Source organism: Coturnix japonica, chromosome 4, assembly GCF_001577835.2.
Source record: "Coturnix japonica isolate 7356 chromosome 4, Coturnix japonica 2.1, whole genome shotgun sequence".
NCBI lineage: Eukaryota > Metazoa > Chordata > Aves > Galliformes > Phasianidae > Coturnix > Coturnix japonica.
This window is the reverse complement of record NC_029519.1, coordinates 35,237,556-35,254,285: the sequence shown is the minus strand read 5'-3', so window position 1 is coordinate 35,254,285 and position 16,730 is coordinate 35,237,556. Positions and strand designations below refer to the sequence as shown.

Genomic DNA, 16,730 nt, shown 5'->3' with positions numbered 1-16,730 from the left:
ACAAAGGAAACACTTCCGTTCAGACCACGAGGACTGAGAAATCCCGCCGTATCTTTTCCACAGCCCAAACAAAGCCGCAGTGAAACCCGCAGCACGAGCGCCCTCCAGAGGGCGGCAGCGGCACATCCCGCTCTGCCCCGCCCCGCCCACGGCCGTTGCAGCCGTTGTGTCGGGGCCGCCCCTCGCGCCGGTTGTGAGGTCATCGCGCGCGGCCGGAAGGAGCGGGCGGTCGCCGAGCCGTTGTTCCGCCGCGGGGCCTGGCGAGCGGAGCGGGCGGGGCGGAGCGGGCCCCGCGCGGGCGGAAGGAGCGGCCATGGTGAGCAGGACGGCGGGCGAGCCGCTGGGCAGGACGGACGAAGAGGTGGCTTGGGCGGAGGCGCTGCGCGGGGCCTGCGAGCCCGAGCACCACTGGCGGTACCGGCGCGAGTTCCTGCTGCGCAATGTGGGCGAGCCGCCCGCGGCCGGCAGCGCCCAACTGCGGCGCCTCGTCTCCCTGTCCATGGTGTGGGCCAACCACGTCTTCCTGGGCTGCCGGTGAGTGCGCGGCGGGCGGGCGGGCGGGGGCGGCCGAATGGCTGGCGGCTGACGGCGCTCCTCCCCTCCTCCCCATCCTCCTCATCCTCCTCATCCTCCTCCTGTACGTCCCCCCTCCCGTCCCGCTGTCGCCCCTGCAGGTACCCGCCTCAGGTCACGGAGAAGGCGCTGGAAATGGCCGAAGGCATCCAAGTGACCGGCGCGCCCGTCCACACCACGAGAGACGAACTGGTTGCCAAGGTGAAGAAAAGAGGCATATCAAGTAGCAATGGTTAGCAGATAATAGCTGTGACAATACATAGGAGTCTAGAATATGCTTGTGTTGAATGTGCTAGCTTGGCCACGGGTTGACAAAGTAACGGGACGGCTGACTTTTAAAACTCCTCCTTATTTTTTTCCCCTTCTTTTTACTTGTTGATGCCTTTAAAACAAACGTAATGCATATACATTCAGTTGGCAATATCGAGCTCTTTTGATGGCAGTAACACTTCTACAGCTGTTGCCAGCTCCTTTAACATGATGTGGGTGGTTGTACTGTAGCTTATGTGTGTTCTTGTCTGCCTGGTGCTGAAAGCAAAGTAACATTAAAGCTTTGTGAGAAACTCGGTCTTTTGTTTCTTAAAAAAATATCCTAAAATAGTATTTTAAATACATGTTCATGATATTACTTAACAAAATACGCTTATTTTTAAGGTCAGCTAATATGTTAAATCTACTTTGGTCACTTTTGCTTTGGCCTTCAAGAATGCAAATACGTATGGGCCTTCAGATCCCAAACTGAAACTGAAAGTGTAGCGTATGGCTGCTGTTTGTTGGGGTTTTTTTTTTGCCAAACAAATGTTAAAATGATTTGAAACAGTAGGTTGTGTTTCCAATTTTTGTGTCAAAAATTACTAAAATATTCTGAAATAGTGGATAATTATTTGAAATTGCAATTGAAGGTATATTCCCAATAAATACATTTAATATTTGGAGGGATGACTGCTGGGTTTTTTTAGAAAATAAGATAAATCGCTTCACGGTGCAGAAACCCAAAGAGAATAACGTACCTGCCTTGTTTTGCAGAAGGGGTAGAGGAGCCCGCCAAGAAGCGAGCTGTTGAGAAATGCAAAGAATCTAAGGACACTGGACAAGATGTGAAAACAACCAAGGCTGAAGTCCCTATGGAAACAGAGAGCCCGTTGCCCAAAAAGCAGGATAAAGATACGAGCAAAGATTCGGAAAGCTCCCTGTCAACTTGCAGTTCAAATCAAGAAGCACTCACCACATCCATTGCAAAAGCAGAAGAAAAGCCTACTACTAATGCTGAACATACTGTTGAGCAAAGCCCAGCACCATCTTCATCAGAAAAAGAAGCAGGAGAGATTCCATCTAAGGAAGGCAAGTGTGAAAATGTGCCATCACCTGAAAAAGCTACGTTAAGTTCAGGGTCACCGACTGCTGCCCCACAGGCGGTAGCGGTGCCATCGGCTGCCAGCACTAGCGCCCTGCAGGCACCGGCAGTGCCGCCAGCTGCCACCAACAGCACCCCTCAGGCAGCAGTGCCACCAGCTGCCACCACTAGTGCCCCGCAGGCAGCAGAGGTACCAACAGCTGCCGCCAACAGCGCCCCACTGGTGGCAGAGGTGGCACCAGCTGCCACAAACAACGCCTCGCAGGCAGCAACGGTGCCAGTGACCCCTACCAAGAGCACCCCGCAGGCGGCATCAGTGCCGCCAGCTGCTGCCAAGAGCACCCTGCAGGCAGCATCGGTGCCGGTGACTGCTACCAAGAGCACAGCACAAACAAGTGCTGCATTGCTGTCTTCCAAAACCCAAGTGAGTGGTCTACCATCCGTGTCCAAGAGCGGCGCTCAGGCGGGCCCCTCTCTGCTGCTGGCCGCCAAGGGCAGCGCTCAGGCAGGCACATCACTGCTGCTAGCGCCCAAGAGCGGCACCCAGGTGGGAGCCTCGCTGCTGCTGGCTTCTAAGGGCACTGCCAAAGCGGGTTCCTCGCTCCTGGCCTCCAAGAGCAGTGCGGAGGTGGCTGCCTCATTGCTGGCTGCACGGAGCGGCACGCAGCAGGGTGCCTCGCTGCTCACCTCCAAGAGCAGCGCTCAGGCGGCAGCATCTCTGCTGGCCGCTCGCAGTGGTGCACAGCAAGGCCCCTCCCGCATCGGGGCTCAGGCTGCCAAGAGTACACAACTTGCTTCCAAGAGTGGTTCGCAGGCCAGCGAAGGCCCTGCTAAAGCTTTGTGCAAACCGTTAACCAGTGAAGATGCAAAGGAAAGACAGCCTTTTTTCAACAGACTGTATAAGGCCGTAGCGTGGAAACTGGTTGCTGTGGGAGGCTTTAGTCCTAATGTAAATCACGCGGAACTTCTTAACTCGTCTATCCAATCTGTCAAAGCTACGTTAGATGTCGCTTTCGTTCCCCTGAAGGAACTTGCAGACTTACCTCAAAATAAGAGCTCTCTGGAAAATATAGTTTGTGAACTGAGGTGCAAGTCTGTGTATTTGGGTACTGGCTGTGGTAAAAACATGGAAAACGCCAAAGCAGTTGCTTCAAGAGAAGCTTTGAAATTGTTCCTCAAGAAGAAAGTTATTGTGAAGATATGTAAAAGGAAATACAAAGGTAGTGAAATTGAAGATTTGGTACTTTTGGATGAAGAATCAAAACCCTCCAATTTACCTCCAGCTTTATTAAATCCTCGGGAGATCATCTAGGAGGAGAATCGCTGTTTGTACTGTGTATAGTATTTCGACACGAGGACTGAAGGTTAATTTTGTACTTTACAAACGTAGGCTTCCAGATAATTTTGTATTTCTTTCTCAGTTTTGCAAGACAACTCGATCCCTTTCACTTGGTAGCAATCGTATGAAACTTGTTAGAGATGACAAGTGTGGATTTAAAGGTATGCCTTAATACATGGCACACTAGTGTGCTCTTTTATTTGCAAAATAGTCTACCTACTTCTTCTATTTTTAATTAACCGGTTAAGGTACAACTCGCTGTTTCAAACCTGATGATTTTGTAATTCCTATGATACGGTGGCAGTGTGCTGAGTTGTCTGCCATGACTTTTTTTAGCCACGTAGGAGTGTGTCTGTAGGGACCATAATACTTGAATGATTGAGAGTCGTTTAGAAACTTCAGTTGAGAAGTTGAGTCATCCATTTCAGATGTATCGTTCATAGTGTTCACTGTTGCTATTATTAGGAGAGAAACGAGTCGGTTGACTATTTCTATGAGACCTTGTAAAATTTGCAATAGAAATGACACCCTGATCTGATTTAATGTTACACTAGCAGTGTAGATCCCATTTAACATTATATTAGCAAATAACCAATTAGCGGGCGAGTCACAGCTACTTCAGCCACTAAAACTCTGTAAGTAGACCTAATTTATATTGTGAAAAAAAATCCTTTGCAGTTTTTTCAAATAAACATGGATTTCTATACTAAGTATATTTGACTGCTACTGAACCAATAAAATCTCTGGGATGTGCGTTTGTAGTACTTTCTTGGAGCTGTTTGTTATTGGAGCCATCTCATTAACTGTGACACCCTCAGAGAGGTTTTGAGCAGCATCAAGGTGTAACCCCATAGCTTGAGTTGTCTTATTGGGATGGGTAATTCAGTACTGTACCACTAAGTGGATCAATTTGATAATAGATTGTGCTTATCTGGGCCTTAGTATGAGGTAGATGAACACAAACATGCTGCTGCTGTCTTCCAGATGCAGCGCTGTCAAGTGTTTGCACTGAGCCCCTTGCTGCTACTTTCTACGTTATATTCACAATGGTTTGAAGCAAAGCAGGAGGTCAGTGTTACTTTCAGTGTGGAAATACCTGCACAAATGGCACGTTCTGACTTAGTGGTTAACGATGTGTAATTGTAAAAGCATTATGTCTTTAGTGCTGTTGTGGATTAGTCTTGTCTAATTACAGTAGTTAGTACTGCTTAATGGTGACCTGGCATTGACTGACAGATCCACTGAGTGAGCAGTGCAGGATCACATAGGGATTGCTGGGATCTTGGTAGTAATAACTCCTCCATGTAAATACTTTGAGTTGTGACACTGGGACTAAAGCACAGCAGCGCTGTGTTGCTGTACAGGATGTGAAGCTGAATAGAAGCAGCTGCCCAGCCTCCAAACCCAGATGTGTTGGCCGGCCTTGCCTTCGGGTGGGTTTCTCAGTAGTTCCCCACACGTTTCTGCATTGTGGCCCACAGTTTGCACTGCAGCCTGTTACACTGCTTCCTATGCAGTGTGAAATAGACTCGGTGCTCACTTCTAGCACTGGGCCCTCAGGCGCTGTGGTAGCCTTGATGCCCAATGGCTGTGGGGGTGTCCCGTGTCTGTGCTGGGCTCTGGCTGCAGGTGGCAGCGTCTCATGTCCAAACCACAGAGCTGCCCTGGAGCGTGATGGGGTGACTGCAGGGCGCTGAGGGGCTCCATGGCTCCGGTAAAAATGGAGTACTTGAATTTATAAGCGTTGTTCCTCTTCTCTATTTGGTTATGATTCATCAGAAGAGGAGTGTGGGGCCACTCTTACAGTAACTCAAAGTCCGACTGTGGTGTTTTTATTGTACGTTCTGAGCGGGATGTGGCTAAACGCGTCGGTTCTACCAAGATCGAGCAGGCGTTACGGGCAGCCCTGAGTGACGAGCGCACAACAAACAAACACCCGCCCACACACAGACACTGCACCACAACGCGCATGCGCTGTCAGCCTGATTTGCATAAAGTACCCACAGGGCACCGCGCGGCGGAATTGCCGTCCGTAATGTATCTTTGCGGCTGGTACCGTGCCCGGCCGGCTGCGGGGTGCTGCACCGAGTTGCGGCTGAGCGGCTTCAATGTCAGTGCAGAGTTCTCTGAGGTCGGAAAGGGGTATAAACTACGTGCGAACTCACCGTAACCTTACAGAAACCCTATTTACAGAGAGATAAATAGTCTCTGTGGGACAGAGTTGGTGGGATGTTCTGAAGACCTGCTCTCTAGGCCACGCACGGAGGACACTTGGTTCCTCGAGGGCGCAGTGCCCGCCTAGGGGAAAGTCCCCGGACCGCAGGCAGAGAGTGCCACGCGCCGCGGGCGCCCGCCCCGCCCCGCAGCCCACGTGACGCCGCCGAGACGCCTCCGGGCCGAGCGGGTGAGCGCGGGGCGGGCCATCGTCACGGGCACAGACACGCAGGTAGTGCCGAGCGACCCGGCAGCCGGGCCGCAGCACCAACAGAACGGGGCTCACTCTCAGGCCATCCCGTTTTGTGGCTCAACTTTATCCGCGTCGGCTGCTCCGCCAAGAGTGAAAGGCTGCATCCAAAGCTGTGTGAGGCCAGCGTCAATGCAGGTACATGGTGTGCGCGGAGATGCTGCCCTTATTTTGACAAGTCTAACCCAAATCCTTACCGAGTCTATAACAAATGGCACATCCGTAGCTGGTAACTGTAGGCGCCTAATTACCCCATTTCAGCATACGGAATGGAATTCAATTTGCCGACATCTGTGACAATAGACCTGCGCTCCCTTGTAGTCAGTGGAGACATTTTTAGGGCAAGAATTGCAGTGAGTTACTCCCACCTTTATTTCCCTGCGTGGGAAGGAAAACATCCTCACACGTGACAGTGTTACGAATTCCTTAAGCCAGGCTTCCATCAGGTGACTGGTGTCATTTCAAACGCGTGAACTCAATTATCTCATGGCTTTATTCACTATCCTTCAAGATGTTTTTCATAGCACAGCAGTAATTAACTGTGGCACTAGGTGTTACATCAGCATAGAGTAACTCGGCGTGTTGAGAAATTCTTGAATGCGTCCTGGTAATTAACTCTTAACAGTCTTAATTAATAGCCTGCAGTCTGGATCTACCTGATAGGTGCAGCTGTGTCACGGGGCTATCAGGCTGCAGCACACAGTCTGTAATTAACGCTGTATCTTGCTTTACTCCTACGCTGCATGGCAGGAATCTGTTTCTCAGCTCTGTTTCCTCACAGAACCGCGACCATTCAGACTCATCGCTGCCCTTCACGTTCCGACCCTCCGCTAGCTCTGCCCACCCCCCTGTTTCCGTTCCTTTCCACGCTGCTGACTCGGGCCATTACTCCACACCTCGGCATAGCGCCGTGCCGGGACAGCCGGGCAGCACGAGCCGAGAGCCAAGGCTGAGAGCAGCCGGCTGACGAACGGATCCGCGCCTCCAACGCCCCCACAACCGCCGCCCGCCCACACGCGGCGCTGCCGGGGCACCTGGGGCGATCCTCCGCCTCACGGCCGTCCGTGCGCCCGCCGCCACGGCAGGTGCCCCCGGCAGGGAGCGGCCCCGCCACGCTCCCCGCGGAGTCGGCGCCCGGCCGTCAGCGGGGGGAGGAGCAGGGTGCGTGTGCCTTTAAGGGAGGCTCCGCCCCTGCGCTATATCCCGCCCCCCCGCCCTTCGGGCCAATAGGAGCGCGCGAGAGGGGAAGGCGGGAGAATGCGAACCCCTGGCGGCGCCTCTAGCCGCGCCTTATAAGGGCAGGGCCTCGCGCATGCGCGTAGCCAGGCGACCAGGGGCGGGGGCTCCAAGTGGGTTTCGCTGTGGCGGCGGCCGTTCCGCCGGGCGCTGAGCGGGACCCGAGGCGGGCGGCTCGGTCCGGGTGGGTCGGTCCGGCCCGGCGGTGCGCCGGTCCCGCGGCATTGAGCGGTCCGGCCGCTCGCGGGTAGAGGGGCGGCAGGCGGCAGGAGGCGGCAGAGCGGAGCGGGCCGGGCGGGGGCTGCCCCGTGAGCCGGTGCCGGCGGTGGATGTGCGGCTGGAGCGGCTGCAGCGGGGGGATGATGCTGGCGGGGCCGCAGCTGGTGGCGGGGCCGGCGGCGCCGGGCGGGGAGCGGGCCCGGCTGCTGTCGCTGTACGTGCAGGAATACCTGGAGTGCGTGGAGTCGCTGCCGCTGGACATCCAGCGCAACGTGTCGCTGCTGCGGGAGGTGGACACCCGCTGCCAAGGTGGGTCCGGGGCTCGGCCTCCTCCGCGGGGCAGCGGGAGGGAGGGACCGACCGGAGGGGAGGGGAGGGCGGCGCGGGGTGGGGGGGAGGCGGCCGCCCGCCGCACATGCGCTGGGCGCGGGGCTCCGGGCTGCGGCGTTAGGCCCCGGCCTCCCCGCTCAGCTTGAAATCCGGCGGGGGGTGGAAGGGGAAGCGCCGAGCAGGCAGGGCTGTCGCCTGTGAGCACGAGGTGTGCCCGGGGCTGCGGGGCCGTTACGAGCCCTGTGCTCCGCCCCGCCATGGGGGCCGTGCCCGCCGGGGGCACACGGGGCGGTCAGGATGGAGTGCTGGTGCCTGCAGGATTTGCACAGCTGCTCCGTGCTGACAGCGTTGGAACTCTCTTTTCTCAGCTCCACCAAACTCAAGCAGATGAACTGTAATGGACGCTTGGTCCTGGTCTGTTTTTCTTAGCCTCCTTTTTAAGCAGAGGTTTTAAAGCTGTCTAGCTGGACACGGGTACCTCCTCTAATTAATAAGGGGTTAATAAGGAAGTACTTCAGTGAACCTGTCGCTCTGTCACTACACATTTTCTAGTCTTTCTAGTTGTTCAGACTACAGAGTGCCTTACTCGGCACTTCTCAGAGCAAATATTTTATCCTGTCAAGGCAACAGATGCAGCTGAAAGCTGTAGGAAAGCGAAACCTGTGTTTTCAGTGACAGCTGGAGTACTGGCACTGTGAGTTATTAGATGGGCAGAGCACTGACTTCATCTTCCTCTGGTGAAGGTCTGCAGTAGAACAAAGTGCTGCTGGTTACTGTTTCCATACAGATTTCAGTATTTATAGTAAAAAGTGACCGTTCCCTCTTAAGGTGCTGTTTCAGGATGTCAGCAGGAAAAGAAATCACTGTGAGCAACGCTGAGATAATAACCGTGGCTTCCATTTAGCGCGAGCTTGAATCATTCTAAAACTGCACAAAGCGTTTAATTTAAAAATGAAAGGCAGCCTATAAACAGAGCTGTGCAGGATGAGAGATTGTTCCGTGTCCATTCTGGTTGTGGAATCAGTTGAGTATCGTTCATAAATTCGCTTACCCGTTACAGACCTGTAAGTTAGTTGTGAAGGGATCGGTGCTGTATCGAGCACCCCGTCACATCTCGCTGTCAGCTCCACTGATTTAGTTCCTTCTGCTTCAGCAGTTCCTCTGTCTTTCTTGTGTAGATGTAGTGTCGCTTTCCGTCTGGAAAATAGTATTTTAAAATCCATCAAAAGGGAAAATGTGGAGGACAAGTTCTGCCTCAATGTAACACACAACTGGATGTAACTTCTTGGTACAACCAGCACCACTTGGAGTGGTTTAAGTTGTCTTAGATCCTGATTGTACATCTGTTAATATGTAGCTTCCACTGTGGTACTTTGTTGTAACTAAGGGCTGTTGAAAAGGTAGTGCTAAACCCTCGTGTATAGAAAGGAGGAGGCAGAGGACCTGCATATCCTAATTTTGGATTGTAATGTGATGGTTACACGATTATAGTGAATTCTGAGATTCTTCCTATGGTATGAGAAGCTTTGGTTTGTAGGCCAGGGCTTTGTAACTACTCTAATATGGAACCTCAGCAAAAAAATCCTGCTTTGTCAGATGCTGAGTCAGAATTTGGACCATTCTGGCTTTGGCAGCAGCGTTCACCTTTCTGGGCTTACCCTTCCCTTTATCCAGTGCTCAAAAGCATCTTGCTTTTTCTTAGAACTTGAGAAGCTTTTTATGCAGTGGATTACCACCTTAAACACTGACTTGATGCTCAGGTGTAACTTGAATTAAATACCTGATGTAGCCCACTGGGGTATACTGTAATTAAAACTTGTACTGTTTCACGTCCGTTTGAACGTGCTCAACAAAATACAGATATGTACCTTCTATCTCGTGTAATTATTCGTACTGTGTTTGTTTTGTAGAAGCTTTAAAAGAAATAGACGATGTCTATGAAAAATACAAGTCTGAGAACGATCCCGTTCAGAAGAAACGCCTGCAGCAGCATCTCCAGCGTGCTTTAATCAACAGTCAAGAACTGGGAGATGAAAAAATTCAGATAGTTACTCAGATGCTGGAACTGGTAGAGAACAGAGCCCGACAGATGGAAACTCACTCTCAGTGTTTTCAAGACCTGTCTGAGAACGACAAGCCTCTAGAAAAGGCAAAGATGGAGTCCTGCCAGCCGGAGAGATCTTCACGTAGACCCCGTCGGCAGCGGACCAGTGAAAGCCGCGACCTGTGCCACATAGCAAACGGGATCGACGACTGCGACGATCAGCCACCGAAAGAGAAGAGATCCAAATCTTCCAAGAAGAAAAAACGCTCCAAAGCCAAACAAGAGAGAGAGGTTTCACCCGTGGAATTTGCGATTGATCCCAATGAACCGACTTACTGCTTATGTAACCAGGTGTCTTACGGAGAAATGATAGGATGTGATAACGAACAGTGTCCTATTGAGTGGTTCCACTTCTCGTGTGTTGGACTCACCTATAAACCAAAGGGGAAGTGGTATTGCCCCAAGTGCAGAGGAGATAACGAGAAAACCATGGACAAATGTACTGACAAATCCAAAAAGGATAGAAGATCGAGGTAGTGAATGCGATTCGTGTTTTAAAGAGTCGCCCCTTTTATATTGAAATGTTTAATTTCCAGAGAATGCTGTTTTAGGAGATGCATAAGACTATGCAATAATTTTTAATCTATTATATTAACGGAGTATTAAAAGCTGTCATACCTTCTGTGATCTTTAACTTTCTGCACTGAATAACCAAATAGTTGAAACAGGGTGGCTTCAGACCTTCACAGAAGACATTACAAGCATATGGCGCTTGACTGCAATTTAACCCCATTAGTGTTTTAAAAACAACTTGTGAATCTTGAAATAATGGTGGTGGGAAAGATACTGGAGAACTTCTTGTCGCGTTAGGGAGGAGGCAGTGGGATGCCTCACCTGACTGCTGTCATCTTAACAACTGCATTTGTTCTTCATTCCAGATCTTAAGTTTCCAGTTTGTGTGTTAACATCACGCATTTAGAAATAGGGGTTTTTAATTCAGCTGTAACTGTAAAAGTCTTCCGAGCTAAAAGCAGAGCTCTTCAGTGACTCTCACATGACCAGTATGTTATTTCAAGGAAGAAAATACCACTAACTTAAGCTCTTTTTTTTTTTTTGTCAATATTAAACTATTGTCTTTGTGACTTTACACTCAGGAGTCCATTTTTGGATTTGACAGACTTGTGGTGTACAAGCAGTATCAGATATTCCTAGTGCCTTTTGTTGGGGCTCTGCAGAGCATCTTGATGTGGTCTTTATTAAGATGGGTTTTTTTGTTTTCCCACTGTCTGTGTAAGCCTTGAAGTGGTACAGAAGGATCCCTTGAGAGGGGATGTAGACATCTCAGGGAACAGCAATTGCAAACGTGATGAGACTTCCATTATAATCACCTGCACACCTGCTCCAGGTGGGCTGCAAATGCTTATAAGTCTGCACAGTCCCCTGTTCTCTGTTGTTAAGGTCATCTATGAGGGTACAGGGAAAGACAGATCACCCCTGGCCGAGCCTGTCTGGAAAGCAGTTATACTGAGCTGAGAGCAGCCTGGAAGGTAGAGGACCAGAAACAGGTCACAGTGGAATCCCATCAGAACTCACTCCTGCATTTCCACTAGAGGGCTGTCCCAGCTGGGGTTGGAGGGCTGGGTGTGCTGCACATGGTGCTACTCAGTCGCATGGTATGGATCGATGTGCTGGTTTCCAAGTGCTACAAGCTACATAAAGTACTGAGCATATTTCCACAATTAGAATCTGATTCCTTAACGGGACTTAGCATTTGCCAGTCATATAGCAGGGAAGTGTGAATGTTTTTGAGTTGTTGCTCTGTAGTTTTAGTTTCATTATGTAGACCAGCTTCACAGGGGAGTGCTGTACTGCAGTAAACAGCACACAGAAAATGGTGATGCTTTCTAGCTTTCAAAGACACACAGACAAAAAACACACCCATTCAAGTAAACACTGCAATTACAGTAACAAAATAACAGTGAAACTGTAACTATTAATACTGGGAATTTATCTTGAAAGCTATGCTTGTATTTCTACTGGGTATTTCAAGAATACTTGCTTGAAGACATAAGAAGAGAGTTAAGGAGCCCTGTATGATCACCTGAAGTAATTGGTGAGGTATGAACAGTGTATGCTGTGGTGTTACAGAAAGGAAAGTTTAGACTGTTTCGAAATGGTTCAAATAAAGAAAGCATCGCTGCATTAGAGAGATTTTATGCTAACAGCCCTTCTGGTAGGGTGTATCAGTTCTTAAAGCTCCCAGTGGAGATATGTTGGGGAAACAGTGTTTGCTTTTTTAATACCTGAGATCACTCAAAAGTAGCAGTAATTTAGTACTGGTTTATAAGCAGGTCAGCAAGGTAAAATGACCTAAAATGACCACCTTTAAATAGTCCCAAATCATTGCTAAAACCTCCAAGAGAAAAGGCCTGATGCTACCTGGCATTTAGCATTTCACTGCCTTTTTAAGCCCAGATTTTGTGTTTTTACATCTGTTATTGTGCAAATTCAGTGGTAATTACTGAAGACACACAAGATGCTACTACAAAGAGCTCAAATGTTGCTTCTTGATGTTGCACTCCTTTTGTGACAAGCATGAATCTCACTAGTGAAATTGAAGTAAATGCTGTTACATCAGGTAAGCTTGAAAAATGTGTACTGGCTATCGTGAAGCAAAATGAGCTTCTTAGAAAAGAATGCTCAAAAAAAAAGTGGGGAAAAAAACCAACTAATAGGAAGCATAGTGCTTTGAAGGCCAGATGAGCCATTTAATTGTATTTACTACCTATACTGTGATGCCATTGTGGTACCTCCAGCACTTACTGCATGTTTCTGGGCTGGTCTTGAACGCTACGCAAGATCTGTAGATGACTCCTCCAGTTGCTGCGTTTTACTTTAATCTATTGTGTAAGGTACCTGAATTCAAATATGGTTGGTTATCAGTTACAGTAAGTACAAATACCTTAAATGTAGTCTTCTGCATGCCATCATGTGTTCATACCTGTTAACTGCTAAAAAGCACAATCATTCCTCTATTTAAGCTGCTTTTAACAGTTTCCCAGCCAAACATATTACCTACGCATTCCAAAATGGTGAATGTGGTACTGCCGAGTCTTGGAGCTCATACAGAAGATGGGTAAGTGGAAAACCCCAATTTTCCCTGGATTTAGATAAAGAGGATGGCGTTCGCTAATGTTGAAGATCTCCCCATTTAAAGGTCACTAGTGTCAGCAGGAAAGAAGGTATTACATTTCTCCTGAATTCAAGAAAATGAGCAGTTTGGCACCACCATTACTTGTACCACTACTGACAGTAGCAGACCAGATTAAGACTTTAAAAATCTGGGATTCTGCTCTTTAGACTCAGTTGGACTGAACTGTGCTCTGTTCAGTTTTCCCTGAAGTCCAACCAGTCTGTCTGGGAGAAAAATATAGTGACTGCCACATGAGCAAAGTGAAGGGCCTCGAGTTCTTTCTCCCTCTCATCTGCATACGTGTCTTTTATCTCTGGTAGCTCAGTAAGCTTTTGATACTGGCACCTGAAGCTGAAGAAAATTCCATAGGTTTCATATAAAAGCCCTTCTTGCTTTAAGTGCTGCAATTTAATGTAGTCTTTTTCCCCCCTCTGCGCTATCTGGCATACCTGTATCTAACAGAGCAATGATAAAAGCTCCTCCAGATCCTGAAGACACTTTATCATGTCAGGCAGTATGTCTGAAATTCTTCTGTTGCATATGTCAAAGCTAATGCTATCTTGGTAGCTCTTGCTGAGTCTTGTTTTCAGCTCAAGTGACATATATATTAGTCCCAGAAGGCAGCCTATCTAGTCATTGGCTCGGGGAAAAAAGAGAGAAAGTATGTGCAAAGAAAAACACAACTTGTCTGTTATAGCTTGGAAATAGAATACCTAGATCAAGATCTTCATCTTCTTGCATTCTTTCAGTTTACTGAGTGGGGAATGTTTAAAGTTTTAACTGCAGGCATTAGACTGAACTTGCATCTCTGTTCTGCTGCAAACAGCAAGGAATAGGGCAGCACTGCAATGTAGCAGAACGTCATTGAGTGTAGCGTGGCCAATTTTGTATTTCTCAGAGAGGTACTTCACCCTCTGCACACTTTTGTTCTTAAATATACATCAAGAAGTTATAAACAGCACATGTACAGATTCAAATGCAATTACTTCTCCTTTACTAACAGCCTATATCTTATGGTGTAGGGATTAGTGCTCACTGAGCACAAAGAAAACATTGCTGCCAAATGTTTCATTCTTATAGAACACCTCCACTGAAAATGGTACAACCAGTAAGTGAATTCACTTCAGCGATAAGCCACGTGTATGGAACTAGTAGAAAGTTACAGCTTATAGTTGGAGGAGAGGGGAAGCAACGGGGTACTTCTGTGTTTGAATGTAATGCCATTTAAGAAGCCTAAAAGGAAACTCTCATCTCCTGCCGAGAAAAAGAATAGACTAAAATGAATTTGAGAACTTCTGAGAATGAAATCCAGTAGGAAAATGAGGGAAAAATCCTGTCCCAATTTAACTAAAATTCAGTAGAGCAGGGCTCTACTCACCATGCAGACTTCCAGCATCCTTTGACTAAAGCCTAAAAAAAGATTAAAGCTCCATGGCAACTGCTATCTTAACTCCTGACAGCCATAGTATAAATTACATCTTGGAAAAACCTAACACTGAAAGTTTTATTTAGGTCACCATTTCTTCGCTTGGCTGCTAAGGATTACAGATACCACCCTCAATTTTGTTTTGCCCCTGCATGATCTCAGTGAGGCAAAGGTTTCTATGGGAGGCAAACAGGGTGCTATGTAATCAGATGCCCGGTTAATTTTAAACTGACGAGTTTTAAGTGCATTTATTGGTTCCATACTTTGGAGGAAAAGGCAAGGATTAACTTGCTACTGTAGTATAACAGTGAAGGATACAGCAAGGCTCATCTGGGAGGCAGCAGCTCAGAGGGGTACTGCGTGAGGTTGCCACAGTAACTACATTTGTTGGTGGTGGGGGAACAGTACTGCCTTGTTATTGTTTACATGGAAGGGGGAGGGAAATGGACAGATTGTATTGAAATGTGATTTACTTGCTGCCTGAGATATTCATAAGTACAGATAGGTTATTAGTTTAAGTGGTGGAAAAAGGACATCAGAAGTCTAGAGTAGAGGGGAATTTATGGTAAACAACAGCAAAACCAATTTTCTGCTGTTCATGAGATTACCTGGTGCTGTTATTTCTTAAGCCTGGCTTTCTCACTCTGACAACTTGAGCCCCTGTCCTTTCTGCTCCACGCTTCTCAGGCCTTGAAGAATCCATGTAATTGTGGAGCAGTGGCTGCGTGCCCCCTGCTCTGTCACCTGCTGCACAGTGCAAATGTAACATTATTCTAAGGCTTCTTTTGGCCTCATCAGAAAAGCCAAGCTTAAGTCCCCAGGATCCCACTTAAAATGAGAAAGTAACTGATCACTTTTCAAAACTAAAACAAAGATAACAGTAATAGAGCTGCAGCCCACTGTGTAATTACATTATTGCCTTCTCAAGGATATAACCTTGTAAACATTTTAACCCTGGCAGGACATCTATTTTCGTGTTCTGTAGGGGGATGAGAAATTAGAGCTGTAGAGGCATTACCAGGTACAAGAATCAGTATTATGGACCTGGAGTAACTTTGTCCCAGCACTCAAAACGAATCCAGAATTTTAATCCTAGGAAGAATATATTTTATATATATATATATATATATATATATATATATATATATTCAAATACATATAGGTGATAAATTCTATCAGAAAAGCAAACAAAAGACTAAAATTAAGGGGTTTTCCCCCTAGGATGTAATAGTGAGATGCTAACAACTGTAATGTCAGCTGAACGTGGTGAGTTATCCAGTAGAGCTAAGACGCTGGCCACAGATCATCTTATCAAGATTTTCAAGAAGAGATACCCACCTATGAGCACGTTAATTCTTGTGGCTGTGCTGCAGCAGGCCCTGTTTGTTGTAGGGAGCGTACTTTGATGCATTAGCTGATGACGTTTCATTGAGCCACAAGGTGTCTTCATTATAAGCAAGCTATGCGCTGTTGAAAGCTGAGTATAAAATAGGATGCTTCCTTGAAAAGTGTCATTTTAAGTATTCTAATTTTTCTGTAGAGAAACCTTGACTATTTTGTCACACACTTGTGGCTGTTGCCAGGGAGACATAATTGGTTTGGGGGAAGCAGGTCAGACATAAGTCTCTTATTAAATAGGTTTTTTTTGCTAACAACTCCCTTATATTTAATGACTTGTCACCCGCACTTGCTGGCAGGAGGTACAGCAGCAGCAAAGAAAGCACCCACAGATTTGAAAGGTGGATTTGGTGGAGTGCATTATAGAAAATGAGCTGCAGCTTCAGTAACTGCCAGCTGCAAAAGGCTACAAAAACCTACCAGGATTAAACAAACCTAAAAGAAACTTCAAACTTTTCTGAGTATTTTGAATTCTAGAAATGCATTGCAGGAGGAACTTGATGGCTGTATCCAGAAATATTCCTGCCTCTATTTCATCTCCAGATGAATTATTAACAAAAAAAAGCCTTTCAATATTTTGGCATACAGCTTCTAGGCAGAAGCTTACTTGAAAAACTAAATACAAAAATACGTTATTAATGTTAAGATCATGTTTGTGTACTTGCTGAAACAACAGATCTTTTGTTAAGGCTCTTTCTCAAGCCTTATGGCCAAAGTAAATCCACACAGATATGCAGTGTGTGCCCAGATTCTATTCCTGTTTTCCCTTCTCACTAAATGAAGCACAGCTTCCAAATGCAATTATCTGATGAGCAGAAAAACGACAGACATGCTTTCATTCAAGCCCTTATCACTGAAGCGAGTTCTGCCAGGCTGGCTGCTATCAGTTACCTTTTCTTTCCTAAGTGACACAAGCTGCTGACATTTTCTGTCCACTTGTACCTTTCTCTCTCAGCTGTTGCCCCTGAAGTGTTATACACATACACACCTTCAGCAGTCTGTGCCCCATCCAACAGCCTGAATAGCTGACTGAGGTGCACAGAGCAGATTCTGTTCAAAAGCTGGCTCAATGTATTAAAAAACCAAAAAAGATGAAGACATAATGATGTTGAAACTTCTTATTTTTGCCTTGCATAGCAAAAATGAGCAGAGAC

General features: G+C 47.5%; 2 protein-coding genes across 2 annotated transcripts; both read left to right on the top strand.

Moving 5' to 3' along the window:
- The first annotated feature begins 202 nt into the window (after positions 1-202).
- On the top strand, positions 203-4,030 carry CDKN2AIP (CDKN2A interacting protein). Its single transcript, XM_015861438.2, has 3 exons — positions 203-534; positions 675-805; positions 1,600-4,030. Exons 1-3 carry the CDS (start codon positions 314-316, stop codon positions 3,237-3,239), a joined length of 1,992 nt encoding a protein of 663 aa, XP_015716924.1. The 5' UTR covers positions 203-313; the 3' UTR covers positions 3,240-4,030.
- Positions 4,031-6,963: 2,933 nt separating this feature from the next.
- Positions 6,964-10,706, top strand: ING2 (inhibitor of growth family member 2). Its single transcript, XM_015861439.2, has 2 exons — positions 6,964-7,494; positions 9,426-10,706. Exons 1-2 carry the CDS (start codon positions 7,296-7,298, stop codon positions 10,094-10,096), a joined length of 870 nt encoding a protein of 289 aa, XP_015716925.1. The 5' UTR covers positions 6,964-7,295; the 3' UTR covers positions 10,097-10,706.
- Positions 10,707-16,730: the final 6,024 nt, after the last annotated feature.

Excerpts from the sequence above, each read along its gene's own strand:
- CDKN2AIP (XM_015861438.2), top strand. The coding sequence starts at position 314 with ATGGTGAGCAGGACGGCGGGCGAGCCGCTGGGCAGGACGGACGAAGAG. Across the intron at positions 535-674 it reads CACGTCTTCCTGGGCTGCCG|GTACCCGCCTCAGGTCACGG; the intron begins GTGAGTGCGCGG and ends TCGCCCCTGCAG. Across the intron at positions 806-1,599 it reads AGGCATATCAAGTAGCAATG|AAGGGGTAGAGGAGCCCGCC; the intron begins GTTAGCAGATAA and ends CTTGTTTTGCAG.
- ING2 (XM_015861439.2), top strand. The coding sequence starts at position 7,296 with ATGTGCGGCTGGAGCGGCTGCAGCGGGGGGATGATGCTGGCGGGGCCG. Across the intron at positions 7,495-9,425 it reads GGTGGACACCCGCTGCCAAG|AAGCTTTAAAAGAAATAGAC; the intron begins GTGGGTCCGGGG and ends TTTGTTTTGTAG.